Here is a 19,838-nt window from a genome sequence, read left to right as displayed (position 1 = left end):
AAGATTTTGTATCATTTGTTTGATGAAAAGAAGCTTGATAATTTTTACATTATCATTTATATTTGTTTGTTTTTCATACTCACATATTCAACATCATCTTCTGTATATTACAGCGAAGAATTTATTTTTATTTAAATTTATGTAACTTTATCTTTCGGAGGAAAAATTCGTAAATCATCTAAGTTTAAATCAATAAAAAATATAATCAACGCTTAAAATTTAGAGCTTGATTTAAACCGATCAATGAATATAATGGAGTGTTCTTTTATCTGTGTTGCAGAATTTGAAGAACCAGATCATGACGACGAATCTGTGGGTCGAACAGGTGAGCGATATTAATTTATCAGTGAATTTATAATGTTTAAAGTAGATTAAACGCTGTTAGCTTAATCCGTCCTCAGAAAGATTACGTGTCACTATCACATCTCTCTACGTAACAACTTAATTACTAAAATTAATTATTGCAATATGTTCCTGATTCGTTGTCGCAGTTTTAACAACTTAAATATAAACATTATATATTTTAGTATATAATTTAAAATATATAGAATGTAGAAATATATATTTTAAAATATATAAAATATAAAATTCAAGTATGGATATAATATACGAAAATACGATATTTTCATTGATAATAATTGCGACAAAATTCAAAAAATATGATTTTCGAATTACCACTTACATAAAAATATTTCTGCAGAGTGCTTGATCAATTATAAAAATCTTATTCATTCGTCTTCATAATTCGAACCGGTTATAGGAACGAATTATGTTGCTTTTTTGATTTATGCGAATACTATTTAAGTATTTATTTTACTAGAGTAAATTATCTCTCGATCTTTAATAAATTAAACTAACGTAGAATATTTTTAATCCTATTCTTTATCTCAACATATTATAACCTTGCAATAAAAATATCACAATACAAATGAAATGTGGTTTTCCAGTTAGTATTATAAAAATCTCGAATTTTTATTGTCATTGTAATAACTCATTATTGGAAATTATTACTGCGGACGTTTCTTTTGTACGTGGAAACAAATTTTGTTCAGCTATCATTTGCATCATTTGCAAAAATATTACAAGAAAATTATAAATTTTTTACCCACTGTATATTAATTCATCTAACATCGTGCTTTATTATATATATTATTACATATATATTAATACATATATATTATATATGTATTATACATGCGTATAATACGTATTATATATGTATTATTACGAATTTTGTCTCGATTATTATCCCGAACAAATGTACATTGACAAGACGAGAAGTGTATTGCTGAATCTTTAATTAACAAAATAATATCCAAAAATCTCAATGAAAAATATACAATAGTGACATTTTTGTCGTAAGAGTGCGACACGTTTTCGGGCGTTTAAGTTTCGATCTCGACAATTTTTGAAAGCGACTGACTCGGCGTTTAAAACCGCTGTTTGGCGACCGAACGCGTTTACAATCGGTGGCTCGCGGGAGAAATTTGAGAATTCTGAGAGCAGAGGAGCCAGCCGAGCCGGGGTCAAGGGCCCGGATGTAACTCGCGTGCACGGGAAGTAACAGACGCTTAGCTATTCCGAGTCATTCCCAGCACGGTAACTGCAAATTGCTTCGCCAAGTAATATGTACTCGTGTAACTACACAGGAGCGTTGCGCGTCCCGGCACTTTTGCTCGAAAGAATCGAGCCAGAGAAGGACGAGACGCGAGACAAGCCAGCAGGCAGCTACAGCAGCAAATGTAATTGAAGAATAATTAAGCGAGACCAATTAACGTCCTTATGCGCCCGTTCCGCGAGCAACTTGAAAAACGTCTTCAAAGATAAATCCCGCTAAATTCGTCAGACGTATACGTGCAATTTACCGACATTCTTGGTTTTTTTTTTCTTCTTCTTTTCTTTTTCTTTTTTTTTTCTTAACGAGCGAATTTACTTTCTTGGTCAAGAATTCGCGCGTCCTTTAATGGAACGGCCCTCGTGAGTAATTACCGAGGTAAATAGTTTAGTGATTCGGTTCTTGGTTGTCTTTGATAATACACGGGGTGTCTCGGAACTGAAGCCACGACCGAGAAACGACGCACATGGAAAGTAAGGAGCAACATTTTTTTCACTCGTGTCGTCGTTTTCGAGAAAGTCAGGTTTGAAAATTTGTCAGATGTGTGGCACTTGAATTTCGCTAATTCTGCACTGCACAGGAATGACTAATCGATAGAAGGATTATTCCATCTGTGAAAGTATACGAAAGACGTAAAATCAAATTTTTCCGCTAAAGCCTTCATTTCCAAGGGAACGATTTAATAAAAAATTGGTTCAGCAAAGTTTTAAATTGAGTTTTCTGAAAAACGAATTCTACTCTACACTTTTGACTTGTTCTCTCAAGTACTGGGTGGGCCGAAAAGTTCTTCCCACTTATTATTATTTTTTATTTTATTTTAATGAAACATTAAAATATAAGAAAAAACTAATTTTATTAATTTCTTAATTAAACTTAAGTTCGAACGTGATTTTTTTCATTATGTTTTAAAAATTATTTGAAATAAATGTGTAATAAAGAAAATTACGGATTTATTTTAGTAAGAAATGATTTCTGGTCCACCCTATATCAAAATTATTAAGCATTCCTTAAAATTACAGGTTTAAAATTTATTACGACGAAAAATGTGCTGTAATGATTCTTTATCGCACTTGCAATGAATATTACGTTATTTATTTTCTTCCAACTACTTGGAAAGTATTTCTTGTAACACGAGGCAAGGATTCGTAGCAATTTGGCAGATGGAGATACTTTCCGATAGCTTGGAAAATTCCAAATGGAAAACTCTAATTGTCATAACTTTTCCGGAATAACTGGCAGTCCGTGTCGATTAGTACAATTAGAAACGTGGAGTTCTGTTTCGCAGGAAAGAATATTGGTTGCGCGTTGAAATGAATTACAAATGAAACCATCGAGCCATCCCGTTTCGTTTCTATTCCGGTATTTCTTCGTTTCTAATCATTTTAAAGATGCAGTTCGGAACACCCGGTGCACGAGGTAACTTTTTAATCAAACAAAATTGAAGTTTCCGAGGCGAGGAATTAGTGTCAAAGATGCTGAGATAGAGAGGATGCATAAGATATCTTCGACTGTCGATCGGCCAATTTTAATATTAAACTCCAACGGTCTCACTTAATTAGGTCAATCGGAGAAAGTAAAGGGGAGAGCTTTAGTTGATAATTCGAGATCATCAGATGATTGGTATCAACATGCACGTAGCTTTGTTTGCACAAAGTTGTTTTGCACTTTACTTTTCACTTTTTTAACTTGTTAAAGATGTTCGAAAGATACTTCGTTCGCCAACGTATTTCTCTGTCTTTGAATTTTTTACAAATACACAAAAATACACGGTCTAAATGAAACATGCATTCCCCTCTGTGTAATTGTACGTACATGTACCTTTTTCTCCCTGCTCGTTTAAAGTTTGATACTTTCTCGTTCTGTTCACGTTCGTTTCCTTACATTTCCTTTCCTCTCTCTCTCTCTCTCTCTGTCTCTCTTTCTATGCCATATCTGCAGGCGGTACAAATTTAATCGTTTCCGCGTTCCCGTTTGTACTAGGCAAATTGTTCCGACACGTTTCACAACGTGTCCCACTCTCTTGGTAATTTTTCACGATGACAGCACTCGGTTGACGATTCATAATCATCAATGGTGCGTGTACCATATGGCGAACACTTGTTTGGTCGACGTTCGTGACGTTCGTGACAAAGACACGATTTGAAATCGTGGATAGGCGAATCGAAACGAATAAAAAAAGAGAGGGCGAGAAAGAGAGAAACGAACAGACAGACATAAAAGAGAAAGAGAGAGAGAGGGAAGCAGAAAATAGAGGCGTGAGTAGGGAGAGAACGGTTCAGATCGTTACACCGACAAGAGTCACATCCGTTTCCGTGTGTACTTACGCGTGTACGTGCACTGCGAGGTATTCTGGACGCGTCTCCCAGCGACACGCCATCCTTCAACGTCGAAACCACCCTCTTTAGCTTCCGACTAACCCTCCGTTTGCGACAACCGGAGCAGGTACCACGGTACAACCGGTTTGCCTTCGGCTGGCGTTGGCTGCAACGACTAGATACACGTGTTACAGGATAGCGGCGAAACTCGTTCAGGGTTGTATATCGTCTCGAAGCGCTTTGTTCCGTCCCTCTCCTTTTCTTTTTTTATCGCAGGACCACGTTCCCGTTTTTTCTTTTTTTTTCTTTTTTTTTTTTTTTTTCTTCCGTTTGTTCGCAGGCGAGTGTCTGTTGTATGGTTGAAAAATAGTTCTTGGTCGGTGGTGTCGAAAGACAGCGCCGATGGTATCGCGGCAGAGGGATCGAGGACTCGATCTTTCGTAGCATTCCGGTTTTCTAGCGCGAGATTTAAAGGGAAATCAGCCGTGTTGAAGCGAGTGTGTTGTTTTGCAGGCATTTACGAAGATTTGCATTTTGTTAAACGCGAGCGAAGATGCGTGTATACTCGTTGAGAATATTGAGTTTGTTAAATATATAAAAAAAAAAAAATTACACATTTGTAGCTAACTATGATAAGATTCTAACAGTCAAAATGTATTGAAAACAAGTGTTTTTTTTTCTGACTCGCTTTTACAATAGTTTCTCGGGGTAGAAACATCGAATGGAGATTAGTATTTATCCTACTTCTCGGTATATCTCCGACGATGTAATGGATATAAAAGAGATGGTTATAATAAAAATTGAATGATCCTTTATAAAACGATATGCTTTATAAAACGATACTATCAAATTTACAAAATTTTTCGTTTGAATAAAAAGTCAACTGTTATCGCGAAAAATTTCGAATTCTTAACTTTTCTTCGTATTTTTTTCTTTGAGAAAATATTGCCGTCGCCATTAAGGTAAGTTTCGTTTATCAGTTGTCGTTTACCATTCCTCGATTCATTTCTGAGAAAAATATTCGCTATTCGTATACGTAAATTTGTGAACTTTAGTGTATTTCATATTTTAAATAAATACACAAGAGGCAAAGCACGCAGCTCGTAGAACATGAAAATAAAAATATCTTTTTATTTCCATGTTTGTTAATATAACAATAATGACTTTTATGTAGTAAAATTATTCGAACGCCGTGTAAAATAAAAATTTTTATTAAAAATTCTCGTTACGTACTATGATAGGATAATAGAATTTTTTGTTGTGCAACATACTTTTAGTGTACGTGTGTGTGTGTGTTTAATGTGTTTGGTTAGTATATACGTATTTATATGAAACGTACAGTATGTACTAGATACATGTATGTATATACATACACCCACGCCCACGTTGTATAAGTCCGACGGGACAACCCCTTCGTGGTTATTCTACTGAGGGTTGTTTTAACGTCGGCCCTTTTATTAAAAGAGCAATAAAACGTTTATAAAAAGTCGTGCCTCAATTTTCAAGGCTTGTTGCAAAAAAAAAAAAAAAAAAAAACGCACTAGCCCTTAAATTCATGATGAATTTAAAGAAATTTATTAAACGGCGCAAAGACTATAGAATAGTGAAATAGAATTTGATAATATACTATAGGTACTACGAGTATCAATTAATGACTCCTTTTTCTATTAAAATTTAGTCCGAATGAACGTCGAAATAAACTTTAAACATTTTGAAATAAACACAAATGACAGTATTCAAATTTTCAATAATCAAAAGATATTCATCGTCAAAGTTTCATTTATTTTTTGAGTTTCAAAGGCTGCGTAATAATGTGCATTCTCTTTAAAATAACTTTAGAATGTAATTACAAACAATGATAATAACATTCGAAAGATATGTGTCCATAGAATTGCTAGTGTTTCATCAAAGTTTCAGAGACTTAGTAATAACATCTATTCTCTTTAAAATAACTTCATTTTATATTATAATATTTTATTCCATCGGAGTTTCCAATGATGTGTATTCTCTTTTGAAAAAAAGGGCGTTCTCAAAATTGGCATCGTTATACGTGATTCGACGGTGAAGCTTCCCACTGTTCGAGATGATAATACAAGGGAGCCATTTTAAAAGCTTTTAATTCTATCAATTTCGTTTGAGCCCGTTGAAAAATCGAATCTATTTCTAACCGCGAAACGAAACCGGTGACAAATTCATTTCTCATTGCGCGCGCTGAAAGTCGATAAAACGACAATAGAAAAGTCCGCTGTTAACTTGTTTGGTAGAAAATTGACAATTACGTACTTCTGCCCATTTAATTTGCACAATTCTTCTCGTTGTTTCGCGCGCTTCTAGCGGAATCGTCGGCTTTGTCGGTCTCGTACCGTAAAAATTGAATTAACCCACGTCTGCTGTGCGATTAAAATTAAGAGATGTCGGGTATACTCATCAAACACGTGGTAGATGCATTTGCTGAAGGATTGAATTAAATTTTAATAAAATAGCAATTACTTTCTTTTCGTTAAATCAACGATTAATGTCATTGGCAAAAAGTTTTTACTCCAACAGAACAAGTGAAATTTCTTGAAAAATTTAATTTTACAGACAGAAAATTATTGTCAAAGATTCGATAATTGCTATGCTATTATGCAATATCATCCAAGTAACTATTCTAAATATTCTAAGAATAAAGTTTGGAAAATTACAGTTTCACACAGTATGAAGAATTTACATATACATATATATGTATGTATGTATGTGTGTGTGTACGTAAAACATTTAGTGCAAATTGAATATCATAAAGATAAATTTTTCAACGAAAAACTTACCAAATTTAATAAATTAACAATTTACAAATATCAGCGATCGAATTTCAAATTTCAAATTCAAATTTTTATTTAATTTAGTGAGTAATTTTTAATTGTGATTTAAATTATGATCGTTGCGAAACGAATGAGAAAAGAATTTATCTTCAATGGTGGTAATAACAACGTCGCTCCAACGAAGAACGAAGTTAAAATTACACACGAGAGTACAAGAGTTACAATTATACGAGTAATTGTTATAAAAATTGGAACTTTATCCGCGCAAAGATTGAAAGCGTTACTACGTTATTAATGTAAAAAAATCTAACCATATTGTTACATTGGACTTTTCATTCGTATTCGCTCATTTTAGCAAATAATTAACTTACTAATTGTTTTATTTTGCGCGTTGCGATAAATTTATAGAATTGAGCATATAGAAGCAATAATTTATCATGTTATAAAATACAACACTTCAATTTCTTTAAATTTCGAAGAAATCCAAAAGCACAACTGTGAGGGAATGATAAAGTAATTTTCGTAGAGTTCGGATGAAGATTTAATTACGAGAAAATATTAAACAAATTCTTGGAATTTTCTTTCGTAGTTTCAACATCAAAAAATAGAATTTAATAATATAAATTGATTAAAAAAAATCGCATAAGAAATGTTGCGTTTGCGACAATTTATCGCAGAAAAAAATATAATTGAATATAATATATTTCATTATATTATTTTATTAATATATTCTGTTATATTCTGTTAAAAATATATATTATATTTATTATAAATTGAAGCTTGATTAAATTTCCAGTTTCTAGAGTACTGATGTTAAGAATTTAATTTCTAATGAATTCGTTAATAACGGTGAAATTCTCCTTTAATTATCATCGTTTCGTTCTAGAAACAAGCGAATTCCTCTCGTTAAAATGAAGAGACCAAAGAACGATAATTCATCGTGTTTAGACACCTTAAGATCTTGTTATGAGAGTACAAACAATTCATTAGAGCAGTTCCCCGTAAATTATATTTTAGGAAGGACGAATGAATTTCTTCGCGAGTACTCGCTCTGTTCTGACCCGTGTCCAAACGCTCATATACGTGCAAATTAATTTTAATCATAATTTCATTTGTTAATTATCTAAAAAACGATCGATGCTTTCGATGATTTTTAAATATATCGTGGAAATGAACATTTTGAACAAAATTTTTTTAAAAACACAGATATTCAGAGAGATTGTTTTATTTAGTAAAAATATCGCAAAGATTATTTTTCATCGGTTTATTTGAAATAATTATTTATTTTCATATTGATTGAAATAGTTATTTGATTTTACAAGTAGATATCTATATTCGCTATATCTTTATAATACAATCTATATATATCTTTATAATACAATTATTAATTTAAGATCAATCTCAATGACTCACTTGACGATTGTCAAATCTCCTTTGCTGTATTAAAAACACAGATTACACGAACCTTCAGGCATACACACGTAACAGAATTATACAATTACGCACGTGCACAATTTAAAATCAATCATAACTCACTTTTAAAGTCACAATTTCGTATCAATGTTGAAGGATTAAAAATCGTCGATGTCGATAAACTAATAGCAAATAATTTTGAATCAATGTACAATCAGTCGACGTCCGCAGCGCGCTGCGAAACTACCCCGGCAAACCTCCTTCAGGGCGTGCTTCTTGAAGTTCTAGCCTAAACGTAGATATCTGCGGTGGACAGGTGGTGGGAATCGATAGCTCGTAGAGGCTTCTGCCTCTGGAGATTCACAATCACATATCGATGACGGCGTCCCTTTTAGCGGCCAGTCAATACATCGGAAATAAATTGATAACAATAGTGGCACACCGGTGGCCTTTCTATCCACGGGCACATCTCTCACAACTCTCTCTCCCTCTCTCTTTCCTCTTTTATGTCCCCGCTTCCTTTTCACCCTCGTATATCGGTCCTGCCTCCCTCTTTGTTCATCCGTCCGCCTATGTTCACCTTACTCTTTCGCCGCTGCGATCTCCAGAACGCGCGTTTCTCCTCTCCCCTTTGAACTTGGTCATCGTCTCTCCTGCTTCTTGCACCACCGCCACCACCACCACCCCCACCCTCTCCTCTCCTCTCCTCTCTCGACCACTCCTCGCCCACGCTTCGCGGCTCTTGTCACTCGCTGTTCGATTTTTCTCAATCTGTATCGAAGGAACAATGGAGGGCTGCGTTGTGTCGAGTTTCCCTAATAACCGTCGCACTTTTTATTACCTGAAAAATAACGACTCCGGGCAATGGTGAATTTATCTCGTCACTGTCGGGGAACTTTCTTCTTTCGACGGCGATCTGGCTCTTATTTCGACGAGCAAGAGGGTTTGTTAATTCCTTGGGAGAGAAAGTTCTTTAGGTGGGATGTAATTGAAATATGGGAATGATAGGTATTAATGATGATGTGACTTTTTTCGTTTTCTTTTTCTTTTTTTTTTTTTTTCTAGATTCAGAAACTTTGAATTGAGCAAAAAAAGGACCCAGTTGCACTCTTGTGTTAATCAAGTGTCAGTTCGTATTTTTGGATAATTAAACGATTATCTTTCTGATATTTAATTGCCTGTATTCAAATGGAAATTAAGAAAATTGTCAGTTTGTTTCGACATTTAAGAAGGATGCTATATTTATATATATATTTTTTTGCTCATAACTTTGTTTTTTGTAGAATTATGTTCCTTTTGTTGTTTCAAACAACTTTTCTCAAATCTTGAATATTTCAACACAAGAAGACACAATCTCATAATTTTCATTTGCTATTTCAGTTTGCATTTATGATATTTTCATTATTCATAGCAAAATTGCGTTTATGATATTTTCATTATTTATAGATTTATCACAGAATTAAACATAATAAATATATTAAACATATTTTATTTTAACATTATTTTGGCAATTTTTTTTTTACGATTATATGGAATAGCTTACTGTGAGAAAAAGTACTTGTTACTAATAAATATACATTTTATTCGGGTAGTAAAGTGTTCAAATATTAGAATATTCCGATTAGCTTATATGAAACGTTCACTTGTATAATAAATTGCTTCATACATTTTTAAAAAGATATTAAAACTCATGAATTTAAAAATGCATAAATTTGTAACATGCATTTAATATGCGATAGAGGTAAATAAAATATTCGAAATAAAGTACTCGTTATTATCTCTTCAACAGGTGAAAAAAAATCCATTTTCTTAATTATGTTCATAAAAATATAAATGATTTTCTGCTGATGTTTGTTTAATTTAATGTATATTATAATATAACAATAATACATAATATTATAATAATTTCACATATATGTTTTATTTAATTTGTTAATCTTCATTAATAACATTTGGACTCGATATTATATAACAAATATTTATACTTCTTATATTTATACTAATTAAGCAAAGGAAATGTGCTACTAAATATTTTTTTTTGTAAGATTCTACGAAATAACCAAAAAATTCAATGCTGTACTGTTCTTGCTTTCCCCTTGATAACGTTACAGTGCACGCATAATGAAACTAAGAGAGATGAATGACGTAAGCGTCGTGATATCCTGTTAGGATATTATTGATCTTCTGACAAGCTACACCAAGAGATCATTAACCAACAGCGGAAATTTTCTACTCAATTATGTTACATCCATTACATAATTTTCGAACCAATCGCGTTTCTTTAATGTTCGAGAGAAAATGTGAAACACGAATTTGCGTAATTTTAACTAGTAAATAATATAATAATAAACAATAAATAAAATAAATACATTAGTATAGACTTTAGTAATTGACTAAACAATACATATAATCGTGCCACGTCGTTTAATTAACAATAAATAATTGATATTAATTAAAACATATGATATCAATCAATGAATAATAATATTATTAACATAATACATTTGTTGCCATTAATAACAAGTGACTGATTCTGCTCGTTTGAAATACCGTACAATTATGAAGAATATTAATCGTACATCGACGTATGTATCTTTCCTACAATATTCCACGTAACATTGGAATTTGACAATATCGATTAATTAATTCGACAATTTATCAAATTATTATTTTTCGGTACGAAAGAGAATTCTAATTATTTCGTTCGGGCATTGAACTTGGAAATCACCGGGCTGGAGGTATCGCGCTAACAATTGCTTCATTACCACATATGGCCATTTCTAAACCACAATACGCTTCATTGGTTCCAATACATTGTCACGTCATAAATATCCCGCCAATGCCCATGATGATGATTTTATAATTATTGGTTTCGATGTTAGCAGTTCCATATATAATATAATATGGGATTTATGGAACGGGATGTTATCATAATTGAAATGGAATTCGGTAGACTGTGTAAAATACGTATGTACGTTCGAAATTATTTAAATCGTATTGCATCGACAATTATTATAAATTATCAAAATATAAAACGTTATCTATATCGAGTTTAAATTATTAATAATTTAAAATATATTACGTTTTAAGACTTCAAGATCGTGTGTCACTTATAATTGTGAACACAGATAAAATATGGAAGCCTAAGAAGAAATTTATTTCCACTGTAACAACTGTTCCTACTTTTGTATTTTCTCTATTTCGTATACTTCTGCATATTTTTGTGCACTTCTCTGGATTCTTGCATTTTTAAATTTCCCATAAACGTGTAAATCCGCTTATAATATTACATAAGCCAATCTATTTATAATATTTGTAATTTTATTTATTCTACTTTCTATTGAGTCGTTATCTCCTACAGCGTGAAAAATAAATATAATTAACCTTTTCTGTTCAATGTATTTTTACCAATTATTAATCGGTTAAACAGTAAACGAGTTATGAATCAATTAAACAGTAAAGTTTATGTTCTAAGATTACATTAGATGAAAGTAATCTCAAATTTTATTAACTATTTCGTTGTTCAATGAAATTACGAAGAACGCTGAAAAACTGAACTATTATATTCGCCCGTAGGACTAGCCAAATTTAAAGTATTTCATACTTGAAAAATCTTCAAATTCGATTTTCCTGAGGAAATTTTCCCCATTCTTTTTTCGATTAGATGTTTCTCACAAAGAATCATCTCTTTGCGCTTGTATCACCGCATGTAGCATATAAATTTGAATAAAGTCAGCATGAAAATTTACCATCATGTTATTCGTCGATCTCTCCGCACCTCGGCTACAACGTTTACAACTTTCCCAAGAACATCTTCGGGGGGAAAAAATTGACAAGCTCGTGTGTTTTTATGGGTCGATCGTAAAAGAGCGAGTTTCTCGTTTCGATACGAAGTTGGTCTTTTATAATTCACAAAGTCGAAAAACTTTTATTCTGAGACATTGCACGTGGTTCCAAACGTGGTTGCACGCAAAGTCGTACAAAGTTTGATTCAAAGATGCAGGTATTTTATCATCAAAAAATATTTGCAACAAAAAATGACGTAAGTGATTTGAAATGAGTTAAAAAAATTCTTTAAGAAATATCTATATTCATATTCATATGACATACAATTTTATATACATATAGGCATTTTTTAAAGAAATTTTTTAATTTATTTTGAACTACTTGACGTCATTTTTTGTTACGAATATTTTTGGTGATAAACAATAGTGCTGCCAATAGGAAAATAGAAAATCATTGTTTGTACAGGATTGTCTGCTACATATTTCGTGGAACATATCGTTATCAATGCAGTCAAAAGGAATGTCAAAGGGAAATAAATCGTTAAAGGATGCATTTGTAAAATTATATTCTTTCTTGTAGATGCAGTGGTGCGTGCACATTCAACAGCGATTGTATTATTTTCTGAGAGAGAAATTCGTCAATATTGAATCGAAAAAAATATGAGTATAAAAGCGTTGCTCTACGTTTTTACTTGAAACAATTGCGTAAACAGCAATGTTGTATAACTAATTACGCATATTGCATCAGTGTATAATTTTATTTTTAAATATTATAAAATACATATTTAGTTTTTTTAGTAGTCATTTTTATAGTATAATTTTCATAGTATAAAGGAATATAGTCAGTCGCAAAAATCTGCGTTTGTCAAATTATAAATAATATTTAAAATAAAGAGATTTTGGACATTTTGTAGAGCCGAATTATATTGTTACAATGCACAGTTTTTAAATATTTGAGCCTAATTTTCAACATAATTTTATGTTGTTTATATTCCACGTTTCTTGCAAATAAAGTATTGAAAAAAAGAAAGATATGTAAAAAAAAAATAGAAATTTTTAAAAAATGTCCAGAATAAAAGAGTTAATTTCAGATCGTTTTTAAAAAATTGACAATGTAATTTCTTACATTTATTTAAGTGAATATTGTTCCAAAACACTATCTTACGAAAATCTGAATAAATACAATTGCTGTGTGTGCAATAAAGCAAATAAAAATTACCTATGATTATAAATGATGATGATGATGATGATGATAAGAACATATTTTTTACATTTTAATGTATCAGTGGTAATTAACACAAAACACAAAAACGTATGAATTTAAACGTATGAATTTAACGCAAATTTTCGCGACTCACTGTATTTTTGAGTGCTTTTTCATTTGTGTCATTTACCCATCTGCATAAATTCTTATTTCACGCAAGCATCATAAAACATTCGTTTGCAATTTGTCTTGTGGTATACCACAATTACTGAAGAAATTGTGAAATTGCAATTCACACGCGTTATGCACGTAAGTTGCATCAATTACGAAAATCGTACATAACAAACTAAATTAAACAGGAGGTTTTGCTTAATTAATTATCCTTGGTGTACCGCAATAATGAACTCGTAATTCAAACGACTATACGCATACTTATGCGTACGCCGGCCGGTACTTCATAAATCGTTCAACGTCAAAGAACACAAAAGATTGCTAATAATGACGAATGATCTATGGGAGGAGCTATGTTTGATATTTCACATCTTTTTTATTATGCAAACAACGTTGCAGGTAATTTAAGAAGCTTTCAATTAAATGTCGGTTTAAATTAGACTTTGAGCTGAAAGCAGCTTGTGTAACAATTAATTTAAAGTATTTCTCTTGGTGAAATGAGTTTCATTTGTAGATTATGTAACACATACATAGTCAGGCGTTCTTCTGGGTATAAAATATTGCAGCGATATTTGAAATTATTTTTCGGACGACCTATTTCTCAATTCCTCTCGAAGTGATGAAATATCAGTTTCCCACATTCAATATAAATTTAAAAAGATAACAAATGATTTTGTAAAAAAAAAATTGTTAATTAAAATTTTTATGTCGGTCGTGATTTAGGAAGAACAGTTTGACCATTCGTTGCGTAACGTATTTTATATTTTTAATTTAGTGACTCAGTGGTTTGTAGTACTCAATATAGAGTTTTGTAAATTTTCAAAGAGTTTTGTAAATCTTCATTGAATCGTTTCTTACATCTTACCCAATCGTAGCAAGGAAATTTCCAGCATTTCGATTGAAACAGATATTTATTTGGAGAAATGGGATCCATTAATATCGTTCGAAATTCAATGTTAATTGTTATTTTATTGCACATTGATTTTGACAGTTCGTTAAATAAATTAATTAACGGAAATATTGACAAAATTAATGTTTTATTACATATTAATTATTGCAATTGTTATGTAATTATAACAATTGTAAATTATCACAATTAAATTAACTTAATATTGAAAGAATCGATTAATTGTAACAATTTATTCGCCTTGTACGAATTTTATTATGTAGATACGAATTATCACCGTTTATACATCGATAAATAAATGAATAAATAACCAACAGATCGTTTCATTTAATTGATACACTTGTAATTATAACAAATACCGTGGAAATTTATAAGTAATTATTTTAGTTAATGTCTATTTTACACACGTAAATAAGAGAATAATTACGTACATTCGCGCGTTATCGCTTTCTTATTCATAGTTATTTTAATAAATCACTTTGTCACGTCGCGTGTGAAATAAATTTATTTTCACATTAATTCTCTCGCAATTAAATCACAAGGGAAATTGCAGTTACCGGTTTTGAACATTACGTCCGTAAATGATGAACAGATCGCAGATTTCTGTACATTTATACTCGAAAGTGAAAAAATATATAGTACGTACAGACTGCGCGTAAAAGCACACATGTAGGGCAAAATATTTTTGTTTTCACAAAGAGCCAATGCTCTTTTCGACCCGCTGTGAGAATGACTGACTCGTAACGAGAAACACGGGAGAACACGTGCGTATATATAGAAGGAGCAATAAAAATTCATGACACACACAGGCGCAATAAATAAATACGAGTGTAACCATGCGGATGTTTATGATCCGTTGTGGAGCTGAGCTAATGGTTTCACCATTTTTCTGGTCATCAGGCCAGCGGAATGTAACTTGGATTTATGTGTTTGCGCCAACGTTCTGCAGCCAGGTCAAAGAAACCGGGAGTGTCCTTGTTTTCGCAAGTGAAATCGATAAAACCTCTTGCACGTTCAAGCAATTAACTACGCCGCTACTACTTCCGCAATACGTTGCAACCGTTGTTTTCATTTTTAATTCGAAGGTATTCAGGGACTTAACGTCCCTTAATGTTGCAGTGCCGTATCATTATCAGAATTCGTCCAAGTATTTAATCCATTACGGGTCAGTGTTGCGTTAAGGCAACGATTAAACCGCAGCTCTTTCTTATCTCAGTCGATTTACATTATTATTGAATTTCTTTTTTAACGTTCAAATAACGAATGTTCTTTTTTTTTTCATCGCTGTTTCTTTTACTTACATTCTGCAATTTTCTAGAATTTAAAGGAATTGACGTACGTATAATTAGATTAAACTGCAGATTTTGAAATCTAAGGGTGCAAAAATGCATAGTGCGGGGAAAAAATATGAAATATCCAAAGTGTCTGATAGATGCAACAAACTTTTACTTAAATTCTTATTCCGCGCTCTGCTTGTTATACTATCGTGATAAATTATTTCTTGATTCTTAAGAAGTTGGCTATCTACATAAATATATGTAAAAATTTAGAATGTATAAGATGTTTTTCTAGTGTTTTTTTTTATTTTCAATTTATTTTAAAATTCACTTTAATCTAAACTTGTTAGTAATTTAGACCACTAACAAGTTGATAAATCTTCAAGCATAAAACGGTGATAAGTAAAAGACATTGTAAATATTAAGTTACGTATGAAATACGATTTTTTTGAATAAAAATTTAACGCAATATTCCCAAAAAAATCTCAAAATGATTTTATAATCAATAATAGAACAATTAGTAACTCCTTGTTACTAACATATCAAATATTTGCAAATGCATTTCTTAATTTATTATGTGCTTCTCATTCATTATATATCTAAGTACTCGGAGGATTGAAATAATTTTCGTATTCTATAATATATTTTTTATACACAACAGCTACTTAATGTAACTGATGGCAGCAAGGATTTTGATATTTGATACTTAATACTTGTCCGTCACGTTCAAACACAAGCACTTCCATTTTTTAAGTTACATGCGCTCGTAAGAATGTAAAATTGTACAAATATCAGCAATCTACGGTATTAATGGCTTTCAAACGTGTAGTATAGTTACGCATAACAATGAATATAACAATGATCGTGAATAATGCTATTACGAATGTATGAAAATTAAATTTTTACCGTCTGATGTAAGAAATGACGTTCTCATTTATCTGCATGGGTGTACGAATAGATTTAGCTCTGATCTCAGGCATCCCTCGACTAATTTCATTAACCTACTTTTATAACAAAGCGTTTCCGGGGATCGATAAAAATTTTAGTTCCGGGAAACTTGTTCACCAATTTAATTAAGAGAATTTTACCGACAGAGAGAGAATGATTTCGTCTAGTTATGATTTTTGATACTCGACGATGTGAAAACAATACGAATACAGGACGTTCGGTATAAATAATTTGTTTGCGATAATTAATTCAAGCTAGATAAATAGAAAACTGACGAGAAAATTAAATTACGGTAGATTGAAAATTTATGTCGTACAGGCAATACTGTTAAAATATTCATCAAATCATTAATACTTCTAGTCGATAAATCTATCTAAAAAAAGTAACAACATTCAGAAAAATCTCAGATCTCTGGACCACAGAGATTCGTGCGTATTGTACATTTCGAATTACCTACGATACAACAGCAATTGGCTGAATTAGAAAAGATGAGGCTACGTAGGACGAAGTAACAGTAGTAAAATTTGCATTTTTTTACATCATACGTTGCTAGAATCTCAAAGTGAGAGCCCGTCGTCGTTCGGCGAAAGTTTTGCAAAATTTACAAGTCGAGGCGCCACGAAGAGAAAATTTAAACGCAGTTGTAAAAGGCTAGAACGTATGAATGCCTTCTACGCGAGACGTAGTTACACCGCAAAGGGAATCTCTGATTGGATCTCCCGCGAAGAAATTCTCAGCGAAGTTTCGTCCGCGGACCCCTGCGGGATAATTGGCCACTAATTAATGGCCGCGGGGCAATCGAATTTCCGGCAACTTTCTCCGTTCGCGAGAGAATCCCGGGCACGGGAGTAAACGATATGACTCCGTCGTTTTCCCACCAAATATTAAATTACAGCCCTGGAAAGTGAAGAGTCTCGTTTGGATAATCCATTACGTGGCCACGTTTCTCGCAAATAGTCGTGCAAAACGTCATCTTGACGACTATTGATCGTTTATTGCCAAATTAAGTTTTTCGCATCGCGTCTTAAATTTTTGATGAACATCCGTTCTTATCGTCGAGCTCTACACGATTGATCATGTGTATTTATTTATTTATATATCGAATCATTTGGAACTTGCCTCGATTGAAATATTTAAAGAAGGATCATTATACGAGCTTCTTAGTCAGGAACAGTGAATTAATTGAAAAATCTTTTTCTCAATACAAAAGCAGTATTCTTGCGAAACGATCTCTCGTGTTTTAGAAACAAGAACACGTTTACTCTGTTTATACGAATTTGTCGGCGAACAAACATAATTTGTACAATTGGATTTAATATGAACGCTTTGATGGGCAAGTGAATTTGATTTAATTAAATTAAGTGCATTCAGTAGTTTAATTAAGTTAAAGTGACAAGTGATTTTTTTTTAACGTTGTGAAAATTGACTTCGTAACAAATTAAGAATTAAATGTAGCTTCGTTATATATGAGTGTAAATATAAACCTTAAATGTATACTTGAGGAGTGCAAAAAAAAAAATGTCCAAAAATCCCTAATTTGACACTTCACTACTTGAGGAGTGCAAAAAAAAAAAAAAAAATGTCCAAAAATCCCTAATTTGACAAACCACATAATCACAGTATAAAACCACCAAACGTATAGAATACAAAATGTTCATATTGAACACGAGCTGTAAACATCTCAACACGTATCCTGTCACGTGAATTGCACAGATTTAAGGTTCAACGCAAGGAAAACAGAGTTCCGGTCTCTGTGGTTCGATTTTCATGAAACACGCGCGTTTGTCGCGCGAGAGTCGCGAAGGCACAGCGTAGAAGAAGCGAGACGGTATCTAAAGACAGAGCCTTTCTCCTGTCTTCTTGTTACCAAGAAATACGTTCCAATTTTTACCGTAACGGTTCGCTGGATCCATGTCTAGCATTTCTAACAATAAGTTCCTTCTATACCTGCGAGTACTTCTTCGTGCGCTACGGATGCTTCTCTTTTTCGTGCGCCACCGTGAAATCCCGCCCAATTCCACAGGACAATTTTCTGCCTCGATATGTTCTTGTGTACGAGACACGTATGCTTTCTTTTACATGTCCTTGCTGGCGGAGGCTTAGGTAGATGCGAGCAAGCGCACGCGCGCGAATATGCTCGTTCTTTGTCAACGGCAGAGGAAAATAGGAATTACCGCGGCTAGGATAGATCGCGTGGATCAACTGCTTCTCTTAAATTTGGAAATTTCATTCATTTTGATGACTAAATTTCAAATTATGTTTATATTAATTTATGTACTGTTGATCCGAGATTTTCGGGTTTCTTATGCTTGAAATAATAAATTATAAATATATAAGGTGATAAATTACGAATAATAATTATATATAAATTTGATATATATTTTATATACATAAAGTGATAAATTACGAATAATAATTACATATAAATTTATATATAAATAGTGACGACGATATATAATTATAATAATGTGTAACAATAATAAGAATTATAAATAGTATACGATAATGCAAATTATAAGCAACATACACGTAAATAAATAATAAGACGTAAACCAGTGAAATATAAATTTATCATCAAATAATTTAGAAGCTGCTCATTTATAATTGCAAACTGGAAATGTTAATTATGGTCACTGATTTATCTTAACAATGTTAATTAATTACTTGAATTATATTTTATTTAAAATCTGATGATACTGAAAAAGCGGAACAGCCTCTTAGAAATATTTAATACTATAGGAAATACGCCTGATTTAAGACCAAACGATCTCTCTCTTCGTGCGATGTTAATTTAATTTCTTAGAAATATTTAACATTGTTCGAATCGTGTTTTATTTAAAATCTGACATGCTACAAAAGTGAAACAGTTTAAAAACGTTCAACATTGCACGAAATACGTTTGATCTCAAATCAGACGATTTCTCTGATGCGATATTAATTGAAATTCTTAGAAATATTTAACATTATGCAAATTATGTTTTATTTAGAAAAACATAATTTAATTTAAAATCCGATGGATGCTAAAAGGAGAGGGAATTAAAAATATTTAATATTTTACGAAACATGTCTAGTTTAAGATCAAACTTCGTACGATGTTAATTCAATTTCTTAGAAATATTTAACATTGCTCGAATCGTGTTTTATTCAAAATCCAACGATGTTAAAAAGGAGAAACAATAATATGGTTATATTTTTTGTGTTGGCTGTTTCAAGTCATGGTACGACTACAAACTGCGATGGGAGCCGAAGGAGTACGGTGGCGTTCACATGTTACACGTGCCATCCGACCACATATGGCGGCCTGACATAGTGCTCTACAACAAGTGAGTCTGTCTGCCGTTTCTTTGTTCCATATTCTAATTACATCTTCTATAGTTTCACATTACATACTCTATACATATA

The 19,838-nt window shown here is 32.2% G+C and overlaps 1 protein-coding gene across 1 annotated transcript in view; it reads left to right on the top strand.

Moving 5' to 3' along the window:
* Positions 1 to 258: 258 nt before the first annotated feature.
* Positions 259 to 19,838, top strand: part of LOC122535265 (acetylcholine receptor subunit alpha-like) — a gene marked incomplete at its 5' end in the record, with an annotated part of 146,613 nt that continues 127,033 nt past the window's right edge. Inside the window, 2 exons of the mRNA XM_043666657.1 lie at positions 259 to 325; positions 19,650 to 19,759. Of these exons, the coding sequence (XP_043522592.1) occupies positions 259 to 325; positions 19,650 to 19,759 (177 nt within the window). The remainder of the gene's footprint in view (positions 326 to 19,649; positions 19,760 to 19,838) is intronic.

The sequence above is a fragment of the Frieseomelitta varia genome, unplaced genomic scaffold (genome assembly GCF_011392965.1).
Source record: "Frieseomelitta varia isolate USP_RPSP 00005682 unplaced genomic scaffold, Fvar_1.2 scaffold_692, whole genome shotgun sequence".
NCBI lineage: Eukaryota > Metazoa > Arthropoda > Insecta > Hymenoptera > Apidae > Frieseomelitta > Frieseomelitta varia.
This window is presented reverse-complemented; position numbering and strand designations above follow the sequence as displayed.